This window comes from Empidonax traillii, unplaced genomic scaffold (assembly GCF_003031625.1).
Source record: "Empidonax traillii isolate 1590-97213 ecotype Southwest subspecies unplaced genomic scaffold, ASM303162v1 scaffold232:size1090087, whole genome shotgun sequence".
In the NCBI taxonomy this organism is placed as follows: Eukaryota; Metazoa; Chordata; class Aves; order Passeriformes; family Tyrannidae; genus Empidonax; species Empidonax traillii.
This window is the reverse complement of record NW_020955425.1, coordinates 763,736-786,495: the sequence shown is the minus strand read 5'-3', so window position 1 is coordinate 786,495 and position 22,760 is coordinate 763,736. Positions and strand designations below refer to the sequence as shown.

Below are 22,760 nucleotides of genomic sequence, written 5' to 3'. Positions count from 1 at the left end.
TATGACATCCTAAATCTAAAAATCTTATAATTTTTATTAAATGTTAATTAATTTTTACACATTTATTAGCAATAAAGTTAAAATGTTTTTATGTTCTTTTCCTCTATTTAGGAACCCTTCTTTTAGTAATATTTCAGTGCAATGTAATTAGCTTCCAGCTTACGTTTTGCAGTTGGGGTAAACTATTACTTGACAAAATAACATACTGTAACTGTTTTTAAGAATTAAATAAGGCTAAATATTCTTATGAAATTATTTTAATTGAGTTGAGTGTGTGTTGAGAGTCCTTAAATTCTTTTGAGTAATTGTTTAAATTGGCTTATGAACTAGCTTAGCTTTCTTAGGAGAGATTGTCTTGTTTTAATTTTATTCCTTCATAGTTTTTGTGATAATGGCATGCTATTTTAAAAGAAATCAAGCTTTTTCACTAAGGTTTGAAAAAATATTGAGTTAATAATTTAATTTTTTGTTGCCATACAGTAAATTGATCACTGTAAACATGGTCTTGCCACAGTAGACAATATTTCTGGTAATATTTCAGGTAATATTTCTGTTCTAAGCACACAATCAATACTTGATGCTTTATATTTAATGGTTCTAAAAAGGATTTTCAGAGCCTTTTTCTTAAAACGTGTTAACTTTCTCCTCATATTTTTAGAGCCAGTTGTAAGCATTCATGAATTACTTCATCTTTATAAGCAGAAATAGGCTGTGGGTGTAGTTGGTTTTTTTTTTTTTTGTTTTGTTTTCTGAAGAAGGAAAACAAGGCTTTGATCTTGGTAAGAGGAGTAGGACCTACTAAACAAAATATTATGGTGACTTTTATTCAGTCCTTTTTTAACCCTAGGTAGAGTGGAATGTGCTGCCTGGTCTTAGAGTTGATATGTGCATGGATTACTTTGGATTTCTCTTGTTCAGGAGGGACAGAAAGCTCCTACAATATTGGCAGTAGGAAAAGGAAGTGCCAGTAATTGACCAAGTCTTTTTGTTACAGCTGGGCTAGTTGAATGTTATGGGATCACAAAATGTCTTGTCCTTTATGCATTTGTCTTAAATGATTCATATGGAAAGTTTATCTGTTTCTTAAATATTTGTTTCTGAAGTAAATTTTGCATGTTTGATTGAACCACTGTAATCAAAATGTAACTGGTGCTATTTATGTCAGTGTTAATACATAGAGTATTAGTTCTTAACCCAGGGTCATGATCCCTGGATACTATGCTAATGCTTTACTTGGACACACAGTAATTAAATCACACATCAACCCTGCAATAGGGGAAAACAAAAGTATTGGTTTCGAGGAGGCAATTACTTCTAACAGCTGCTAGTTTGTCAGGATACTACAGTATGCAATATTTGGGAAGTCCTGTTACCCAATTTTGCTGTGTTTTTGTATACATTTATTATATGCAGATATGTAAGTGTCTAGCTTTTCATGGCCTAACTGTAAAAAGGCTCAGAAGCCCATTGCACTGTACTGTGTAGTATGTGAGAATACCTTGGGCTTTGCTGTTTAGTTGCTTGGTATCAGTGGCGTTTAATGATTGAACTGAATGTTATGGATTTGTTAAGCCATTTTAAGTGAAGCTGCTTTTTTTCCCCTTAGGGACGAAACCCTTTTTTTCTGGAACCAGCAATAATTATTACAGTTACTGATGGAAGTAAATTAACCACTACCAGTGGGATACAGGAAGAGGTAAGGTCTGACTGCTGTTTACAACAATGTGTACTAAATGTGTTGTTACAGTAGGAGCATAAATGCTCATTAATAGCTTAAACTTACATGTGTTTTGCTTTTAAAGTATTTTTTTGCAACAGTACTACAAGAAGCTGATTAACTTCTTACTTACCTCATGTGACAGAAGTCTGTGACACAACTGTTTGGTTGTATCTGTTTAGTAAACTGAGTTTTCTATTTCTATCCAGGGAGTTCATGGCTTTTCAGACATTGCTAGCAGAAGAATTTGATTTCTATAAAGTGTGTATGTCTTTAACTGGTCTAGATAGAAGTTCTTCGTGTATAGACCCAGGTTAAAGTGATTTCCCAAAGGATGTGGTCACTAGAGAGTATGTGAAATGCACCACTTTCACACTGGGTTCTTAAAAATAAATATATAATGTGTATAATTTAATCAGTAGTCCTTATAATCCAAGATAAGAGCTGAAGAAATGTATTTCAAATTAAATCTGTAGAGCAGTTTAAAATCAAGATCTTAATATACTGAAGTGCCTGCTCAGACATCTGGCAAACTCAGCTATACTGATGCACTGAACTGTTTTAACTTACTGGCTGTTTTGAATTCTTCCCTTAAAAAGATGGAAGTCATTAGGAATAGGGTTGGTCTGACCAGCTCAGTGTCCATTCCATGCAGTAGTAAAAAAACCCAACCAAATCAAACAATCAAATCCTTAAGATCATTCCCTTTTCAGGGAAAAAAGTTAATACCGAAAGGTAGGTTTTAAAACTTAAGGACAGGATTCAGACTTTTGCCTGTGCTACACCACATTTGACTCTACAGATTAGCTTGTCATACATTGCTGTTCATTAGTTACTCAAATTTTTCCTAATAATCTGTTATATTGCATTCTTACAGCACTTGCAGAAGTTATCTGTATGAAAAGTGATATTTGAGTGTTTTTGTAATGTATCTGATTTAGAGGAAGAAAGTTGAATGACCTCATAATTTTGTGGACTACTAACAAATGAGCATAGCCAGTAACTGAAAGGGAATTCCTGGATCCATGATAACAAGTAGGTTATATGTATAAAAACTTCACTTCCATCATATTTTTTTTACCCAACAAGCTATTTTCAGCTTAATCTGGTGATTGAATGGTCCAAAATACCAATAGAACAGTGTGACACTTACACAGTCTTCTACAACATACAGTGCTGTTAGTAGAACAGTACTATATTGTGTAGTCTCTTAACTGTGTTTCTTGGGGAGAAGCATCTTCTCTGCTGTCAGATAACTAACTTGTAAAATCTGACATGGACATTTTGGAATATGGACACCAGGGTGCACAGAGGGTGAAGCAAATTACATTGTGGTAGAGGCTGAGAACTGGATGTGTTCAGCCTTTGGTAGAGAAGCTTGTATTGTTTTATCACCATTTGCAACACTTAAAGGGGCAGGGAGCCTGGCTTTTCTTGGAGGTACACAGGGCTACGATGAGAGGCAGCAGCTGCAAATTGTACCAGATGAAGTTCTGGTTGGATATCAAGAAACTTCAACTATATGGGTGATTGAACACTGGCATAGATTGTCTAGTGGTTGTGGAGATAGCAAGAGCTGAATTGGACAAGGTCCTGAGCAGTCAGAAAGTCCTGGACTCTATAACCTTCATGTGTCCATTCTAATGCACACAGTGCATTCTTTTACATTTCCTTTCATCTTGTTCGCTATCCAAAATGATTTAAGTAAGAAAGCTGTATTTCTTGTCATAAGCTCTTTTACAGCAAGAGTCAGGATTTCTTTTTTGTAGCCAGCAAGTTTTTTTTTTCTTTTATATGTGGGTACAGCTTTCTTACCTCAGTCTTCAAAAGAAGATATTTTCTTAGTCAGGCAACCATTTGGTCATACAGTCACATCTTTAAGCTGTTGTAACTTATGTTGAGAAAAAGAATTTTCTGGTGACTGCTCTAATCTAGTAAATTTAGGCTTGGCTCATGAGCAGTGCTGGCTGTTAAGTGTGTGCTACACCTAGAGTTTTAGTGTGGTTGTGACATCAGGCCTAATTTGACACATGATTTGATGATTGTATAGTTATGTTCTAGAAATGTAGAGTTTGCTTTAATGATAATGAACTACTGATTTTTTTGGTAAATAAGCTCGTAAGGCATTGTCTTCTGGTGGAATGGGAAGTGACCAGGGCTCTTGCTTCCTGCAAGACAAAATACAAGTTTGAGTACTTTTCCATAGGTATGTACTGTTTATGTACTTCATTCCCAGCAATGGAAGTGATTTTTTTTTTTTCCCTCTTTTGCCGTAGGTGTACTGGTAGGAACATTTTTAATAGTAGCAAAGAGCAGAGGAACAAAGCATCAAAGGGTGCTTCTGTTTTTCCGGGCTCGTTTTTTGCTTTTGTCAGTGTGTGTCCTATTGCTCAGAATTTTTCTTGGTGTAGCTTGTGCCCTTTACAGTTATCTCTCAAGTTAGGCTTGCAGAAATTAGCAAGAATTAGTATAGTAACACCACCCTGGAGATAGAAAAGTTCATTGCTGTTCTTTGGTTCAATTACAAAGCTTTTCAGTCACTTTCAAATGTCTGTTTTGTTCTTTGGGTTTGACTTTGGGAAGGCTTTTCAGAGTTGGAAGTGATCATATCCTGCTGGGTATGACAGGTGCTTTTACTTCTTACCATCGACTAATGCAGGATATTTTTGATTCTTTTAAGACATATGTACAAGAGAACCAACAGAATGTTGGTTTGGTTTTTTTTTTTTTTTTGAAAGCCTGTGAAGCCAGTATGGAACCTGGAGGCAGGTTTTCTCAAGCCTTTGTTATTCTGTTGAACCTTTGCATTCTTACCCATGAAATCAGTTTATCACTATGGGAACACTGTCATTTGCCCTAGTGTGAAACAGTCAAGCTTAAACCTTGTTTCCGAGCTCTTGCTGAATTCTTTAGATGTCCTGTTCCTTTGTAGATTTTATTATGGGTTTTGCAGATAAAGAGACTTACCTGTTCGGTGCTTTGTCTCTTGTATGCAGTTCCTCAGGTTGAAGACCAAAATGATAGTCTGTGCAATTATCTCCACCTGCACAAGTTAGTAACACTTTCAGTTCTGTGTCTTCTACCAGTGCTTTCTAATACACTAGTGCTGATGTACTAAAAAATGCCAGTATCAGTTCTACATTCAGCAAGACTTGTTGACCAGACCCTTCCCTGGACTCACTTGTCCCAGTTATAACTTGAGGAGGGGATGTTGGCAAACTGTCATAAATTAGTTGGTCTCATCCTATGGATTCCTGATGGAGTGGCTTTTGCTTCTGGCCTGATCCCTCAAATCTGGTGTTAGCCCTTTCTTCATCTTTCCTTTAACAAATGTTTGATTTCTTGAAGGGATTTCTTTTATTCCTCTTTATGTTATGAAAAAATTCATACTTTTCCAGTTTTCCAGCTGCTGTGTTCCTGTGTCTTCTTTCTACATACCCTCTGTTTTAAGAGGAAGCATTAAACTCCTGTTTGCAAGACTGAAAGTGGGTTACTGTCCTGTTGATACATTCTGATGAATGATTATGTCAACAGAAAGCATGAGCAGTGCTTCTTGGTTTCTGTATGTTGCTATTCCTGTGATCCTTCAGTTACAAGAGACTCTTACAGGAGGAGTCAGTGATTTTTGTTTTCATCCCTGAAGTGTTTGGCATTGTAACATTGATCCTTCCTAGGGTCAATGATCTTGCGTCCCTGTTGTAACAACTGCAACAAGTGGCAAGGTCCTGCTTACTTTCAGGAATAATCAAGACCTTTAAATGCTCCATTATACTGGAGTTCCTCCAGTTAGAAATCATAGTTCCTTCAGTTAGAAATCTAGACTAGAAAAGAAAATTTTGCAAGAAGTGTGGCAAATACCATTGAAAGCATTTTCCCATTCTTTCTCATCCTTATTATTCCTGTTAGTAGCAGTTCTGGGGTTTGCAGCATTTGACACAGCTCTAAAGCTCTTGATATGTGTGTTTTTGATGCGTAACCATGAGCTCAGTGAGCACTTGCTCATGGTTAATGCTGGCATTGGAACCACGGAGTATATCCATGGCATTGACATGGTATGTCAGTTGACCTTGGTGTCTCTTTGTGGTCTTAAGTTATCTCATATGGAAGAGCAATTTGTGGCGTTCTGTGTGTTACATCTGCATGAAAAAAGATGGGAAAATGTAATGCTGTTGATAACTCTTAAGTAGAGTTTCTCAGTCTATCAAGAGCTGATTTTCTTAATTGGACTTGAATACAGTTACCCACCCTTAAACCCTCTAAGGGTGAAACGCTGCGCTTGCTTGGAATGTTAGATGTGTCTTGTCTTTCTATGGGTAGAAAAAGAGCATGCAAGGAAGGTTGAATACTAGGCTCATTTTCTGCTAGGTATGCAGTTGCTATAGTAATACAATACCAGTTTAAAAGAAAAGCTAACTGGAGGTGAGAAGACAGAGTTACTGATGTCTATGGGGAATGAGGTGGTTTGAATCTATAACTTCGCTAGTATAAATGTTAAATAAGGGATGCTAAACTGGAGTTAAATTGTGAGAAAGTGAGGGCATTTGACTTGATGATTGATTTGCATGGTGTCTTTGAGTTTGAAAACATTTCTGATAGTAATAATATAATGGCCTGTTCCTGAGTACTGTTGGGTTTTAGGGTTATCTCTATATAACCAGCTCAGCCAAAGAAAGCTTTCATAGCTTGAGATAAACTGAATTTAGAATTGTGTTGGTCCAGAATCCAATGGGATACTTTATATATAATAAAAGATGTATATATACTGCCTGAAGAAAACAATGATGTTACATAGGTATGTTTTGCAGATCAAATATACTCTTAGGAGCTAGTAAATCTTCCATTTATTCAGATCTAAGTAGGAAAGTTTGAAGGGCATTCTGTAATAGCCACAGGTGAGGATGGTGGAGAGCTTGCAATTGAGTCTTCTTGTGGTCAGGATTCCAGGCTGTTGACTAACAATGCAGCAATTCTTGTAACTGAGTTTCCTTTTCTCAGGCAGTCTTTGCTGGCCCTTTCTGTGAAAATGGGAAAGATGTGCTTGTCAATGAGTTATAAGCGAGGTAGATAGCTGAATTCCCTTTGACCAGTTTCATATGAAACATTTGGGGAAAATAGTTTTGTTCTCTCATGTACTCTGTGCTTGCATAAGCAAAAACAGAAATTCAGGAGGGATCATCAGGTGCACTTAAAAGTCCAAAATATTGTGGGTTTTGACAACATGTTATGAGTGGATTTATCGTGTTTGTTCCTAGCTTTGAGATTGTACCAATAAATTGATTGTTTTTCAAACATGAAGACCTGTATTTTTCCCAATAAAAGGTGTTTGCAATTATGTAAATAGAAATAGGTGAGGTGGCTGGTGGGGATATCAGGTTTAATGCTTTTAAGCTATCTCTTAAAAATAAGCAATCAAGAAAAACTGCTTTAAGTGTACTGCAAATTCCCTTGCTAACAACTAGGAACTAAAAATGAAGGGAATATATAATGGGTGCTTATGTGGACTTGCATCAAGTTTTGGAAAAGATTAGTACTTTCTTGCTGAGATTGAGAATTGGGATTTTTTGAGTGCTGCATGAGAAGTGTTTAAGGAGACATTGAGTTTGCTTTAGTATTTGGGCTTAACCCTTGTATTTGGTGCAGTAATGGAACTGTTTGCACCACTGAGTCATTACTTTGGGGATTTTTTTTTTTTCTCCTTAATGGCTGCAGTGCTCCAGGTGAAATGAGAATTTTGCTTGTGCTAACATTATCAACCAGGGATCTATTGAATTATCTGGAACTTGTAACTGTTACAAATATAGGTTACCTAGTCAGGGCCTCTGTAGCTGAAGGTGTGAGCAAACTGGTTTTCCCCTACTAATCTGTGTGAGGTATCTGGATTCAACAAGAGAGGATATAATCTTACAAATGCCTTTTGGTGTCCCTTCGAAGCTGACACACCTTTTCTTGTTTCAGTTCACTAGTTATAAAACTGCTACTATCCTTGGAATTTTACATGTTCTGTTACTCTCTGGCTGTTGCCGTTAGTGATTAATAAATAATGTTGTGACCATTGCTATATTTTTACTGCATCATGTTCAAAGTCTGACACTTGAATCTCTTGGCTTTAATTCACAGAAAAGACAGTAAAAAGAAATGCTTCCACATATTCAGTATTTTCAGTATTTTGAACTAAATCTTTTGTATAGTTTTTCCCAGACAGAGGCAACATAACGGCACATGGCAAGCAATTCTTCCTTGTATGGGTAACTGTGGCTGCTGTTATCTGTTACCCAAAAGTGAGAACTAATTTTGCATTTCAGTGTTGAAGTTAATTTTAACACCAGCTTTTCACTTAAAGCACAGACATGAGTTTAGCTGAGGGATATACCTGAATTGTGTAAAATCTGCCTTCTGGTTCTTTAACGGAACTACTACAATAGTTCACTTAAAGCTAAGTTATTTGGAGTAGGTAATCATGGCAGCTACACCCGAGTTATATTTCTTCTGGGTAATCTTAGATTAACATTGCCTTTTCATTCAGTTGTGCTTATTTTGAAGAACTGAGGAAAATACTGAGCTGAGAATGGGCCTGTTCCATAGAAAACTAAACAAAAGAACACTCCAGTGAAGCAGCTTTTACTGCTGAAATTTTAAAGAAAATATTCTAGTAATTCTGAAGTTTAGATCAGTTTTTAACAGTGGTTATTACTACTTGATTTATAACTCTAAACATTATGTATGATGTTGCTTTGAAATGTTTGAAGTCTTGATTGAATAATGGGTGTTCTTACTTGTCATGTACAGTACCTGAATAAAGGTATAAATGTGTGTGGAAAGATGTGTGCTTATACAGAGTGAATTGCCATTGCTATGGGACCTGAGTTTTTGTTTCTTTCTAAAGCTATGCATTCACAGATTCAAATTCCCTTTCAGCTCCATTTACCTCTCAATTCCCCTTTACCTGGAAGTGAGTTGACTAAGGAACCCTTTCGATGGGATCAGAGATTGTTTGCTTTGGTTCTTCGTTTGCCTGGCATTACAGCACCAGAATCAGAGCAAATGACAGGAGTACCAGTGGATGACTCTGCAATCACACCTATGTGTGAAGTCACAGGAGGTGAGTCATTACTTAAAAAATGTAAGTGAATTTGGTTTAGTTCAATTAATCATGTGATTCGATGTCATGGAATAACTATTTCCAAGTTCTTACAGCACTTGTAAGCACTGAAGACACTGCATTAAAGCTACAGACAGTGTAACCTATCTAGGAAGTATGAATCCACTCTCTTTGGGAATTTTTTAGAAGAGAACTTGCTTTCTTTCTACTGCACCTTGGTATTGCAATTAGAAATTGTAATAATGGAGTCTGTTCTGCAGTACAGTTTAGCTAAATTTTTGTCATACTCCAACCTAAAGAAACCGAAACTGAAGGAAGTGTGTTGGTTGTTTGGGGTTTTTCCCTCCAGAGCGTGCAGAATGTACAATAGTTCTGCAGAATTGACACTCTTCTCTCAGTCAGAAACCATATTCTTAATCTTTTAGAAATTACATTCTGAGTCAGACGCATGCATTGGTTTTATCACATTTTAAAAGCTTAATGATTTTTCTGATGCATCAGAAGGGTTATGATAGAGAGCAAACAAAGGGATTTAAGAAGTATTCCAAAAAGATATGATTCCACTGCTTTCTGACTGTCTGTGGGCTGTACTAAAAGCACTTTGACTGAAATTCAGGGATAGTTAAGTGTTAATGTCACAAGGGGGAGCCCATTTTCCGTGAATGCGACTAGGAATTTGAATTAGTCATTAAGGGTCTAAAATCAAAACCTTTCTGATGGGGTAAGTGTCCCTGCTTTACTAGGCTGCCTTGGTGTTTAAACACCAGGAGAAACTTTAAATCAGTGATTTAATTCAACATGTGTGGTGGTTGAAAAGTTTTAAATGATCCAAGTTAAAATAAGGGCAGAAACACTGAACAACCTTAACCTTAACTGTTTTGTTGTAGGTCGATCATACTGTGTGTGCTCTCCAAGAATGCTGAATCAGTGTCTTGAGTCGTTGGTGCAAAAAGTGCAAAGTGGAGTGGTAATAAACTTTGAAAAAGCTGGACCAGACCCCTCACCAATTGATGGTACTTGACATTTTTTACACTGGTATCAAATAACAGGGATGACTGTGAATATAGAATCATAGAATCATAGAATCACAGAATAGATTGGGTTGGAAAAGACCTCCAAGATCATCAAGTCCAACCCCTGATCCAACTCCCAACTTGGTGTCATCTGCAAATTTGCTAATGATGGACTCAATCCCCTCATCTAAATCATCGATAAAGATGTTAAACAGGACTGGGCCCAGCACTGATCCCTGGGGGGCACCACTGGTGACCGGCTGCCAGCTGAATGCAGCCCCGTTCACCAGCACTCTCTGGGCCCGGCCCTCCAGCCAGTTCCTGACCCAGCACAGAGTGCCCCTGTCCAAGCCATGGGCTGCCAGCTTTTCCAGGAGTATATTATGGGAGATGGTGTCAAAGGCTTTGCTGAAGTCCAGATAGACACATCCACAGCCTTTCCCTCATCCACCAGGTGGGTCACCTGATCATAAAAGGAGATCAGGTTGGTCAAACAGGATCTGCCCTTCCTAAACCCATATTGGCTGGGTCTGATCCCCTGTCCATCCTGTAGCTGCTGTGTGATTGCACACAGGATGATCTGCTCCATAACTCTGCCAGGCACCGAGGTCAGGCTGACAGGCCTGTAGTTACTAGGGTCAGCCTTGCATCCTTTTTTATGGATTGGAGTGATATTTGCCAACTTCCAATCATATGGGACCTCCCCAGTGAGCCAGGACTGTTGGAAGATGGAGAGCAGCTTGGCAAGCTCTTCTGCCAGCTCCCTCATTACCCTATAATTTAGTCAAGTTTAATGTAGGATTTGCCAAGACAAAAGGGTAAGTGTTGCAGTTTCAAAGACATTGCTACAAAAAGGACCTGCTAATTCTGAAGTTGTGTTGTGTTTCAAAATACGGGCTGCAGTTGCTGAATACATCTACACTTGTTCATATTACTCAGGTAGTATTAAATGCAGTTATTTATGTCAGTCGTAGTTGAATGGGTTCACGAGTTCTAAGCAGTGGTTTTCAGCCAGCTAGAAATGTGAATAACTTGTGGCAAGACTGGGGGTTTATACACTTATCCTTTTTTGTTCAGTGTAATAAAGTGGCTGCACTAAGAGTTAAAATAGCCAATACAACTGTGCAATGTTAACTTCTCATTCTAAATGGCTTAGCTAGGTTCCTCTTTGGATGTTACTGGGAAGTGTTTGTGGGCTTTCTAATCTGATTTTGCTACAATAAAAAGCTAGTCCAGGAGTATTAGTCATGTATATCACTTTTTTAATGCATGGATTTGAAGGTTATCTGTTATTTACAATGGAGGAGAAAGGAACTGATGACTTTGAAGGGCTTGAGATAATTGGCTTTCTTAGCTATGATCCTGTAAACTTTCAGTGGTTATTTGGTTTCTCATAGTCTGTGTTTTTGCAGAAATGCTTACTGACAACTATCTGCTATTCTTAGAAATAATATTAACTGTGGGAAGAGCTTCCCTGGGGTTATAGTTCTTGAACTCTTCCCAGAAGTTATTTAATACTCTACTTGAGTTTTAACACTGTTTTTACTCATGGACCCTTTTTCTTCTGTAGATGGGCAGGTGGAGATATCTAGACCCTTTGGACCCCAACCTTGGCACAGCTGTCACAAACTTATTTATGTCAGACCAAACCCTAAAACTGGGGTTCCTATAGGTCATTGGCCTGTTCCTGAATCCTTTTGGCCGGATCAAAATTCTCCAACACTGGTACGTACTGAAGATAAAGCAAAGGGGTTTGTGCATGTGGGAATATTCCAGGATTTCCCACTCACTGATATTTTTAACATCTCAAATTACGTATTTCATTGTAGCAACTGTAAAAGCATTGTGACTGTAGAAGGAATGACACACAAAAAACCTGTGCTGCAATTCTCTCTTATAAGTTATCAATGAGCAAATAATACTGTGGGGTTTACTTTTTAGTAACTTTGAAGCATTAGGAAACTGCATAATGAATTAATCCTTAGGTCTCATTAACAATAACTATGAATCTTATACTGAGTAGATTCCTTAATTACATCTGGTTTTGAAGAAGCTGTATCACTTTAGTTGTCATTTTAATTGTTGTGCAGACTTATTAACAGTGGAATGCTTGTGTTTAGCCACCTCGCACATCTCATCCTGTGGTGAAATTTTCCTGTACTGACTGTGAACCAATGGTCATTGACAAACTACCTTTTGATAAATATGAATTAGAACCTTCACCATTGACCCAGTTTATCCTGGAAAGAAAATCTCCTCAGACCTGCTGGCAGGTAAGTAGAGTGCATACTGAACTGAAGATTTTTATAGGATGCTGTTTTTCCTAGACTTTATTCTGTAAGCAGAACGTAAAATTTCAGAACACAATACTTTTTATTTACATGCAATGTAATGTGGTTTATTGCAGGTATATGTGAGCAATAGTGCAAAGTACAGTGAACTTGGTCATCCTTTTGGTTACTTGAAAGCGAGTACAGCGCTGAATTGTGTGAATTTATTTGTGATGCCTTACAATTATCCAGTCCTCCTTCCACTGCTTGGTAAATAGCACTTCATACAAATTTTCTTATGTGGTAGGCAATTCAAACATTCATGTCATCTAAACAGATTACTGCAATTAATGCAGGTATTCATCACACACCTATAGAAAGGTAGAATCATTAACTTGTTTCACTTGTCTCCCTTGTCTCCAATTGACTGACTTTCAGACTCAGACTTTAAGATTTACTTAATTGTTTTCTGATGTTTTGATCTCAGTTTCAATATTTTAGGAACCATTTTTCCTAATCTATTGTATCAATGCCAATTCATTTTGGTAAATGATTTATTAGGCTTCATCTTTCATCTGCAGTGTTCGTGTGTATATGTTTAGTTGTATATATATTAATTTACAGGTATTCATTAAAGTTAAGGAACTTTTGAATTCTTCAAAAGTTTCTTTTACTAGAATTTACTTTTTTGGAGAAAGTGATGTAATGCTGTCTAGATATGCCTTTTATTTTGTCTCTGCTTTTTATAACCGTTAGATGACTTGTTTAAAGTACACAAGGCAAAGCCTACATTGAAATGGCGTCAGTCATTTGAAAGCTATTTGAAGACAATGCCTCCTTATTATCTTGGGGTAAGATGACTTACTGTGTTAAAATTTTTATTTTATAGTTTTCTCTCCACTATGGATGTAGTCCCTATTTCAAGTAAAATATGTATTAATTCAAGAAAGAATAGTTAAACTCCATACCTAGTGATAGTGTTTTCACTGGAGTCCTGTGGGAGTCTTGAGACCTGAATGTTAGGAAAACTTCATAATCTCATAATACACTGTGACTTTTATATATAAATGGTATCTTTGTTAATAATTGATTCTGTATGAATGGCACTATGTTTTAAAATAACACAAAATGCTGCCCTGAGAGTCTTTATTCTTTTCTAACTGACAACCTCAGGTTCTGTTTGAAATGGATACAGTTAGTTGAAGTATGTATAAAGTTAAATATGACCATAAAATATATTCCATATTTCAGCCTTTGAAGAAAGCTGTGAGAATGATGGGAGCACCAAACCTCATAGCTGACAATGTGGAATATGGACTTAGTTACAGTGTCATTTCATATCTCAAAAAGTTGAGTCAGCAGGTAATGTTGAAGCAAAAGAGCAGTGAAAACTTACTCTAATATCAAGATAATCTTAAAATACTCAAGTTCAGTGTCTTTGAAGGAAAAAAGAGCAGAAAGATGAAGTCAATACCTTCCCATAAGCAATTAGCAAAAAATTTTGGTCTTCTGAATTGCAGGAAAACGTAACATTTAACATAGACTTTATAAACTGGACTATAAAGATGGATATGAAAGTACAAATTGTGATTTATTTATTTATTTAAGGAGCATTTTTACTTGTACAGACAGTAATGTACTTTTGTTGATAGAAAACATCTTGTCATACTTTAGATATTAAAGATGTTTTAGTAGAGAATCTTGCTTCGTGCATCTGAATCAGTGTGGGGGTTTTTTGGCTTGTGACATGAAATGGAAAGTGTTCAGTAAATAAGATAACTGACATAATTCAGAATCTGGAATGAGGATACAGATGTAGAAGTGAGAAGTCACTTTTTGAAATTGTTGAATATGTTCAGAATAGTGCCCCTGTCTTTGACTAGTCTCCTGCACCAGCTAAAGCATTTCTGCCCTGCTACCTCCACTTTTATTCAACTGTGCATGTTAAGCTTTCTGTTCAAGATAATAAAATAGGCTTGAAGCTTCAAGAAATAGTAGTGCCAAGTACTTGTAACTTAGCTAGTGAGTTTTTATGGATCAGGTTTTTACTTAAAACGTTAATATAAATCTTCGTTGGCGAAGCCTAGCCATGATGATGAATATAAATGATTACTTGAGGAAGTTTACAGCATGTCCTGTTAAATCAGTCATGTTGCTCAGTACTTGGTGAGCTGGTGTCTCACTTTAGACATCTTTAACTCCTGTAGAATGTAATGACATGCACTGCAAATTGTACTTGAGTCTTCTTGAACTTCTGGAAGGCCCTGCCAGTAATGACTCACTATTCTCAATAAGTACATATTCAAATTTTGAATAGTCTATAAATTTGTGAAATTGCAAAAACAAAACTGGCAGGTGTATTACTAAATTCCTTTTGGGTCTTTGTTCCGCTGTATTTTGCCAAAAAGCTGGCATTTATGAATATGTTTAATTTTGGTGCAAATCTAACATAATATTGAGGGTTATGTCTGTCTAACCAAACAGAATCAGGTATTACCATATTTCATTTTTAATAATGTTATGATGATTTGTATCAAGCTTCTAAAAAGTTGATGCTGTTGGGTGAGTGATCACAACTGTAGTTGTAGGAGAATCAGTCTTGTGAGAGACTGTTTGCTACAGTAACAGCTGAACCCTATATAAGTACAGGTAGATTTGCAGAGAATTACTAGTCAAACTGCGGCATTTTATGAAAATAAAAGCATTGCATGCATATTGGTGCTTAGATACCATAATGGGCAGCAGAGGAGAAATATGCAGAAGACTTAGGCACAAACTTGTTCACTATATTTGAAATTGTAGTAAGCATTAAGTGGTTATGTATTAAGCACCCCTTAAACGCTCATCCTGGTTATGGTCATCATAGTGTGTTAGCACGTTGTTGAATCTTGTAGGTAGGAATTTAAAATGAATAAGTCTGACTAATCCTTTTAAGAGCATATTGTCAATTTTATTTATTTATTTATTTCAAATTAAGGCCAAAATAGAGTCCGATAGAGTCATTGGCTCTGTAGGCAAAAAGGTAGCGCAAGAGACTGGAATTAAGGTCAGAAGCAGATCACACAACCTGTCTATGGCACATAGGAACGATTTTCAACATCTGCTACAGGGGATTACTGGGGAAATTCCTCATAGACCTCTAGACCTCAATATGAAGGAGTATGCTGGGTTCCAAATAGCTTTGCTGAATAAGGTAAGCACCACTGTGTGTAATGTTGTTATTTTCAATATACTTCCATTGAAATGCTAGATATTGTTTTTTATATGGCATTAATTGGAACTTCATTTACTGGAACCATAGGACTTGAAACCTCAGACTTTTAGAAATGCTTATGACATACCCAGAAGAAATCTTTTGGATCAATTAACACGAATGAGATCTAATTTACTGAAGAGTACTCGCAAGTTCCTGAAAGGACAAGATGAAGGTTAGATAACAGTTTGTTTTGTCTGTGATATGATTATTACTAAAAAACAATGTAACAGATTGTAGTTCTTTAAAACTTGGATGTCTGTTACCATTAAACTGCATGGTTTCTTAGATACTTTTCCCTTAAATAGCTCATTGGAGGAAAAATGGTGAGGATAGAGAAGATTGCAGATTGACTGCTCTGTCCTTCAGTCCATATGAGGAAACATGGGCTTTTACAGAAGATTCTTTGTTCACTTTTTTTTTCTAACTTTCATGGATATATCGGATGAAAAAAGTCACAACACTTCTGAATGTTATGATCTCTCTCCGTAGAAGTGGATTGTGAGCAGTGGAAAAGTAAGCTAGCTCACTGGGTGCTGCCAGTGTGATTCTTTTGCCTGTTAGGCCAACAACAAATAGTTCAATAGTCTACTAATTTATTTCTTTTTCCTGTGTGGTCTGGCACTGCTTTATGGCATCCAACAGAAGATGAGAAAAGTGGAGAAAATGAGAAGGGTAATGCAAGTGAAAGCATATGTTACGTTAGTCCTGACACTACTTACGTCAGATTAACATCTGTGCATTTCACATTATAGTACCGCTTTGTCAGAGTAGTTGTTCTTTGAGGACAGGGTTAAACTACATAAAAACTCAAGTTAGGGTTTTTTTCTATTATTTCTTCTGATACGTGTTTTTTCTGGATCAAACCTTGGCAAATCTAAACCCATAACAAGTGTAGAATTGGTCCTATGGATTTTTAAGAATTTGCTGATTACCATGGTCAGAAATCACCCTTGCTTTGGGAAAATGCTAGTCTTGACAATTAAATTTTGGGTAGCTAAAACTGGGCAGTTGTGTCAAAGCTGTATGCACTGTGGCATGACTACTTTGCGTTAATGTGTCTTTTGTAATATTGTTTTAGTTCTGATTTTTTACCCGGCCATTTTTTCACACATCAACCTGTTGAAAAGTTACAGGTCACATGGGAAAACTAACATCCATGCCTGACAGCTATTGCTTATTTCCTGTCATAATGATAAATCCACAAGACATGTACTGATTCACTTGAGCAAATTTCCTGCAGTCAAAACAGTGTCATAAATACCAGTTAGGCAAGAAAAATGATGTGTTTTGTACACCTGTTCTGTTAATGCATTTGATGAAAGTATGAAGACTGAGGTGTGAAGTGGGTATAGACTGAATTCTCATAAAGTGAGCAGTAGTGTATATTAATAAACTCTTCTGTTATGATAGATCAAGTTCACAGCGTACCTATAGCACAAATGGGAAACTACCAAGAGTATCTAAAACAAATACCTTCTCCACTCCGAGAACTTGATCCTGATCAACCGCGAAGGCTTCATACATTTGGCAATCCATTCAAATTGGACAAAAAGGTGACTTTTCTGTAAAGCTTTTTAAATAATGTGTGGTTGTGTGTTCTGCCGCTTACATTACTCTTCCTCAATAGTCTGTTGGATAAATCCTTTCAAATATTTGTAAAAGCACTGATTGCAAGAGAGCATCTCAGATGTTTTTCTATCAATAGTATTGTATGGAAGGCAGTCTTTATTGAAAAACCAGTGTTATGCCTCTAAATTGTGTTATAAATGAAATATGTTTGTCTCTGTAGTATAGCTAATACCTAATCATGTTTTCTTTACCAAACTTCCACCAGAAAAAGCTTCCCATAACTTCAGGACTGTCACTCCTGTCCAAATCTTTCCTAGAATTGACCAAACTGCCAATATAATTTAGAGCTCTTGTATTAAATGTGAGTCACTTTGGAGTTACTAAAAAGGAGGTTTGACCCACTCTGTCTTACTTGGCAGACTGTTGGATGAGGATCTTAAGCACATTGATTTAGTTTTGGGAGGATTTGTTTGGTACTTCGGAAGTCCAAACATAATGGCATGTTGTATGTAGCTGCCTTATACATACTAAACATTATTGTAATATGAAATCGTACTTTGTAGTTGTGGTGTAAAGTTTAAGAATTCCTCCTGTTAATTAATTACAGGGAATGATGATAGATGAAGCAGATGAATTTGTATCAGGACCTCAAAATAAACATAAAAGACCTGGAGAACCAAATATGCAAGGGATTCCAAAAAGACGACGCTGTATGTCCCCCCTGCTCAGAGGCCGACCACAAACTCCTCCGGTTGTGAATAACCACATTGGAGGAAAAGGGCCACCAACACCAATTGCACAAGCACAGCCTGACCTTGTTAAACCTATTGCTATTCACAAAAGTAAGTGAATCTTCAACTTCAGAGTTTGTTGTTTAATTTATGCAAAACTTGTTTGTGTAAAAGTACTGTTATCAAATGTGGCAGTTTTATACCTTGTTTTGGAAAATGAAGTATTTAGGTGTGCATCCGGGGTTAATTATAGAAAGTTCATATAGTCCTTCAGACAGAAGTCTCTTTTGTATGAATTCCAAGTATAAACAATGTATTTCCTGTACAGTGAGAAGGGTGTTCCTCCTTTGCTTGGAAATTTGCATGCTTCATAAGTATCACAACATGAAGTTATTTTGAATTTTGCTCCAATGCAGTGAAATCTCTTCCCTTATTGTGGAGTTGAGCTGCTCTTTAACAGTCTTGCTCACTGTTTAGTACCAAACGTAAGCTTGGTCAGTTTGATTTAATAGGAAAAGACACTATGTCATGAAAGCACATCTTACAGGTGGTTTTTATTGGTAGTTTGTAAATTCCTTTTTTTGTATTAAAAATATACCTGTGATTTTTTTAAAAACCATTAATTGCCAGGAGATGTAGTGATGGGCTCAGTGTTATAACCCACAAAAATGGGTTACACTTATGCCTGGTGTGTACAGTAAACTATACAAGCTGGAGCACAGTTTTAGAAGAGTCTAATACTGATCTGACTCATGGACTTGTATCTAATGAGAATGTGAAACTGGCAAGTGTAATCTTTGTTTTTTCAGCTTCAGAAACAAATAATGAAGTTGCAAATAATGATGTCATTGAGAATCACGTTACAGACCCGCTTTCGTCAGATGCTTTCCCGAATTCTGCGGATTCAGAGTTTTCACTGTCTTCTTTGCCGTTCAATTCGTTGGATCGACCAGCAGCTCATGGAGATGTAGTCCATGAGCACTTAGGGAATAATTTGAATGTTGATGGGTTTTTGGAGAACCATGAGGAATCAGGTAGTAAAGAACAAAGTACTGAAGAGAACTTGCCGATGTCTGCACCCAACAAAGGGAAAAAAACAGTTCATTGCAGAAGTTCCAGAGAGATTAATATAGAGCTAAGAGCACAAATTATGAAAGAGATCCGAAAACCAGGAAGAAGTAAGTATGCAAAATTTCTTTCAGATGATTGGCGTGAGAATTAAACAGAGAATTCATATTAAATTGCCATTTTAGAAATGTACTGAACCATAAGACTGAAGCAAATACATTTAAAACTGAAAAAGTTTGTTTTAAAATATCTGCTAAAAACTTCCTGTATGAGTGACTAAAATATTGCTTTACTTATCAATGTTCATGAAAGCTGTGGTTTTTTGTATCATCGGTATTAGACTTAACTTGTTAGGTGTTCCAGTAATTCCCTGAACTGCAATATTCTGTGTTTTTTAATGTTGGTTTTTATTAAACAGTGTGTCGTTAGTGTGGTTGATAGGAGATACAGCCTGAAAGCTTACAAAAACTTAAAGTCTGTTGCATTTCACTCAGATCTATTACAACAGATAACTGTATAGGCATTTTTAAATAACTGATTTCTCTTTTCTTTACCTCTAAGAGTATGAAAGAATCTTCTTTTTACTGAAACATGTACAAGGAAGCTTACAAACCCGACTGATCTTTTTACAAAATGTTATTAAAGAAGCTTCAAGGTAAGTAACTGAATCGTAATAATCTTATGAACTGCACCATCTAGTGCTATACATAACTGCTTGACAACCATGCAACTTGTTTGGAAACAATGCACCACAAGTAAGTAACTCCCTATGAAAAAAAAGAAGGGCTTAAGTTTCCTGAGATGTTGTTTGCACAAGCTTACCTTTTCCCCTCAGATTTTGTCTTAAAAATTTTGTAACTGTAACTGTCAAGTCACTGTAAATATAGATGGATAATGGGATAGAAAGAGTAGGTAACTTTAAAAAACATCATATTTCAAAGTTCAGGTGTGAGGATACTGCTAATTCGAAAGCCTGATGGAGTTGCATATTACTGTGAACTGAGCTTTCAGAAACAGTTGAAATTAATTATTATGCATCAGCACAGTCCTGTCCTAAAAACAGTTTTGAGATCCAGGTATGGTCTGGAAATGTTTACTCTTTACACATATTTAATTCAGATATTATAGTCCTGTGTGAGACTTGGGAAATGTTCCTTTTCACTGAAAAAGGAACTTGCTGGGGATTTAAACCCTGTATTGTTATAAGGTCACTATAACTCACTTTTTCTGCACAGCCTCTTTGTTCCACCCATCTTAAGTTGACACTCTTTCTGCAGTCTTTGGTAGTGATTGTGTTGCTTTTGGATGCATCAGAATTAAATCCTGTCTCCTACCATAACCTACAGTTTTCTGTATCTACTGGTGGAAAAGGCTGGCTTTCCTTTGTTTCTGTTTTTTGTTGTTTGTTTCTGCTGACTGTTGTTAAACTTCAGTTTTTATTGATTTGAGTGTAGGAACAACTTCATCTCCCTCTTCTCTTGTTGGTTATATTTTTATAGTGTGATCAATTTATCCACCTGGATAACACTGCCTGCAAATCCTATGCACTTCTTTGCGTCCTTCCTTATCCAGTCAAGTGATCAAATTTAACCCATGTTTCCTGCTCCCTGCAGGAAACATCTCTAGGCCTTCCAGAGCTGTCATCAGTTTTGTTTTGTTAACTGATAGCTGACTTTCCAATGCCATGGAATGCAATTCAAATTTGGGATGACTGCTTTCTTTCCCTGCTCTAAGAAGCTCCATCTCTGAACACAGGCTAGGGAAAGCTCTGGATCACTTCAACAGCACAATGTGTTTATAAAGAGCCACGTTCAGTTTTGGAGGTTAGTCCACTATAGCTGTAAGGGGAGAGGAAGATTTATAAAACAATTCCCAGCTTTCAGCTTCCTTTGGGAACTGACTGCCCCACAGTTCCTCTTTTGGCAGCAGAAAAGCTATCACTTTTGAGAGGCAATGAGGAAAAATGGAGGGGAAGCAGTACTTGAATGTGGTGTGTCTTTAGAATACTGAGGACAACTGTAAGAAAGATGGGTAAGAGGCCAGAGCATGGGTATTCACTGACATAGCAGTTGGGAATGGGAGTTTGTTTTCCCCATAGTCAAGCTGGGGATTGTGGATATTGCTGTAATAAGGAGATCAGGGCAGATACCGTGTCTCTGTGAGCCAACAACACAGACCAGGATGCCGGACTAGAACCTGGAGGCTTTTGCTGGGCTTTAGTGAGGCCAGAGGACTGAACTTGGTGTAAAGTTCAGAATGTTTTCATTGCTGCCTAGCTGTGAGCACACATGTGGCTACCTAAGCATTGGTCAGAAGTGGCTTCTCAGGCTCAGAAATGCCACAAGGGGAAGGGTTATCTGGAAACAGCAAGGAGTTTTACTGTTGTTGAGGCATGGGGTGTAAACCAAGGTGACAGAATGACCTACTGTTCAAATTTATTCAATTTATATGAAATAGAACTGCAGAGACTCCAGATGTGTGGATTATGCCTGTATTTTTCTCAAAATCTCATTTGTATTTTTGTCAGGAAATCTGCTCTGCACTGTGTAATGGCTGTTCCTCCACCAGTACCAACTTCACTAACCTTGTGTGAATGCACCATGAAGGCATGCAGATAATTCCTAAAAGCTGTTGACAGCTTTAGGATTACAGTTTTTTTTGACTTATATTTTATTTCTGTGTTTCAGAACTACTTGTGGAAACAGCAAACACTTAACTCTCTTTTACCTGGATTTATGAGGGCTGAGTGATGTTCAGCAATGTGCTAGGATAGACTGTAGTAAACATAGTTTTGTACTCATAAAATGGAAAAGCAAGTTAGCAGTTTACCAAAATTTACAGTTTACAGCATATATTACATATGAGGTATGTGTAGTCTCACCATGTGCTGATCCTAAAGTAATAACTGAAGCTTCCGGAGTTCAGTACAAGTTTTCTGAGTGATGTTTCATGTATCACTGTGTGCATCCATTATCATTTTTTCTTTTAAATACAGGTTTAAAAAACGAATGCTAATAGAACAGCTTGAGAGTTTTCTGGAAGAAATCCATCGCAGATCCAATCAGGTCAACCATATCAACAGCAGCTAAGAAATTGCACACAAGAGAAAGCCACAGCAGGGCACTGCTGTCCTTAATTGCATTCATTTTTGACATGCACTCTTATCTCCAAGTTCCTGTACCTGAAAGAATGAGAAGCTGCTCTATAAAATGATGAGAAGAGTATCCATCATCTTTTTTTTTTCCTTCTGTTATTTTTGTAATGTGAAAAATATTACAAGAAATTTTTATTTAACTAAATGGAGAACTTCTTGCTTGTCATGGACATAAGTGTCACTTTCCCTCAGGTTCTATTTTTCTTAATCCAACCTTCAAAACTATCACCTCTCAAGGTTGAACTTTGCCAAAAAGTTGCTTTGTAATTTTCAAAAAAAAAAAAAGCACATACATTAAACAAGGTAATGTTTTGTATATACAGTTATTTTGGATATATTATTGTAAGTTGTATAAATGTATTTTGAAATATATTTAAGAAAAGCACTTTTGTTATTCCATCAATAAAATCTCTATTTTAATCTTTGTGTAGGATGGAGTACAGTTTTTATTGGAGTGATTCATTTTGCCTTCCCTTCTCAGAGCTTTATATATTCTGGTATCATTGTTAAAGGATTAAGTAGTTTCATATTACTGGGTATTCCATTAATCAGAGAATGGGTGAAAGAAAGCTAATGCTGAATTGCAACTACATTTGGATGATATCTTGTGTACTTAGCCCTTCACTTTTGTGGTGTTCTGTATGCCCATTTGCAGCAGTGACAAACCTCTCAGTTTTATTGAGAGATAGAGTGGGGTAAAGCACAATCAGTAGTCTTTGAGAAAGGCTGTGCAGGGTTTTCCTGTGTCAGAAGTTTTTGTGTTTACAAGTGCAGGAATAGCCAGAAGGTGCTGCTGCTTGGACACAAAACATCACTGATTGCTTTACTGGCCTTGTCCTTCGTCAGTGCTAGATGAGCCCTGAATTTCTGTAAAGTGCTCTTT

The 22,760-nt window shown here is 36.8% G+C and overlaps 1 protein-coding gene across 4 annotated transcripts in view; it reads left to right on the top strand.

Moving 5' to 3' along the window:
• The window catches only part of INTS6 (integrator complex subunit 6), a 39,584-nt gene extending 17,277 nt beyond the window's left edge, over window positions 1-22,307 (top strand). Inside the window, exons 4-18 of one of the 4 annotated variants that reach the window (XM_027888131.1) lie at window positions 1,607-1,696; window positions 8,633-8,816; window positions 9,704-9,829; window positions 11,400-11,554; window positions 11,950-12,102; window positions 12,237-12,369; window positions 12,856-12,950; window positions 13,351-13,461; window positions 15,077-15,292; window positions 15,401-15,527; window positions 16,766-16,908; window positions 17,532-17,766; window positions 18,465-18,833; window positions 19,285-19,378; window positions 21,719-22,307. In XM_027888131.1, the coding sequence (XP_027743932.1) occupies window positions 1,607-1,696; window positions 8,633-8,816; window positions 9,704-9,829; window positions 11,400-11,554; window positions 11,950-12,102; window positions 12,237-12,369; window positions 12,856-12,950; window positions 13,351-13,461; window positions 15,077-15,292; window positions 15,401-15,527; window positions 16,766-16,908; window positions 17,532-17,766; window positions 18,465-18,833; window positions 19,285-19,378; window positions 21,719-21,812 (2,325 nt within the window). In that variant the 3' untranslated portion in view covers window positions 21,813-22,307. Of the gene's footprint in view, window positions 1-1,606; window positions 1,697-8,632; window positions 8,817-9,703; window positions 9,830-11,399; window positions 11,555-11,949; window positions 12,103-12,236; window positions 12,370-12,850; window positions 12,951-13,350; window positions 13,462-15,076; window positions 15,293-15,400; window positions 15,528-16,765; window positions 16,909-17,531; window positions 17,767-18,464; window positions 18,834-19,284; window positions 19,379-21,718 lie in introns of all 4 variants that reach the window. The other 3 variants (XM_027888133.1, XM_027888134.1, XM_027888135.1) reach the window with 3 other exon arrangements.
• The last annotated feature ends 453 nt before the right edge of the window (window positions 22,308-22,760 follow it).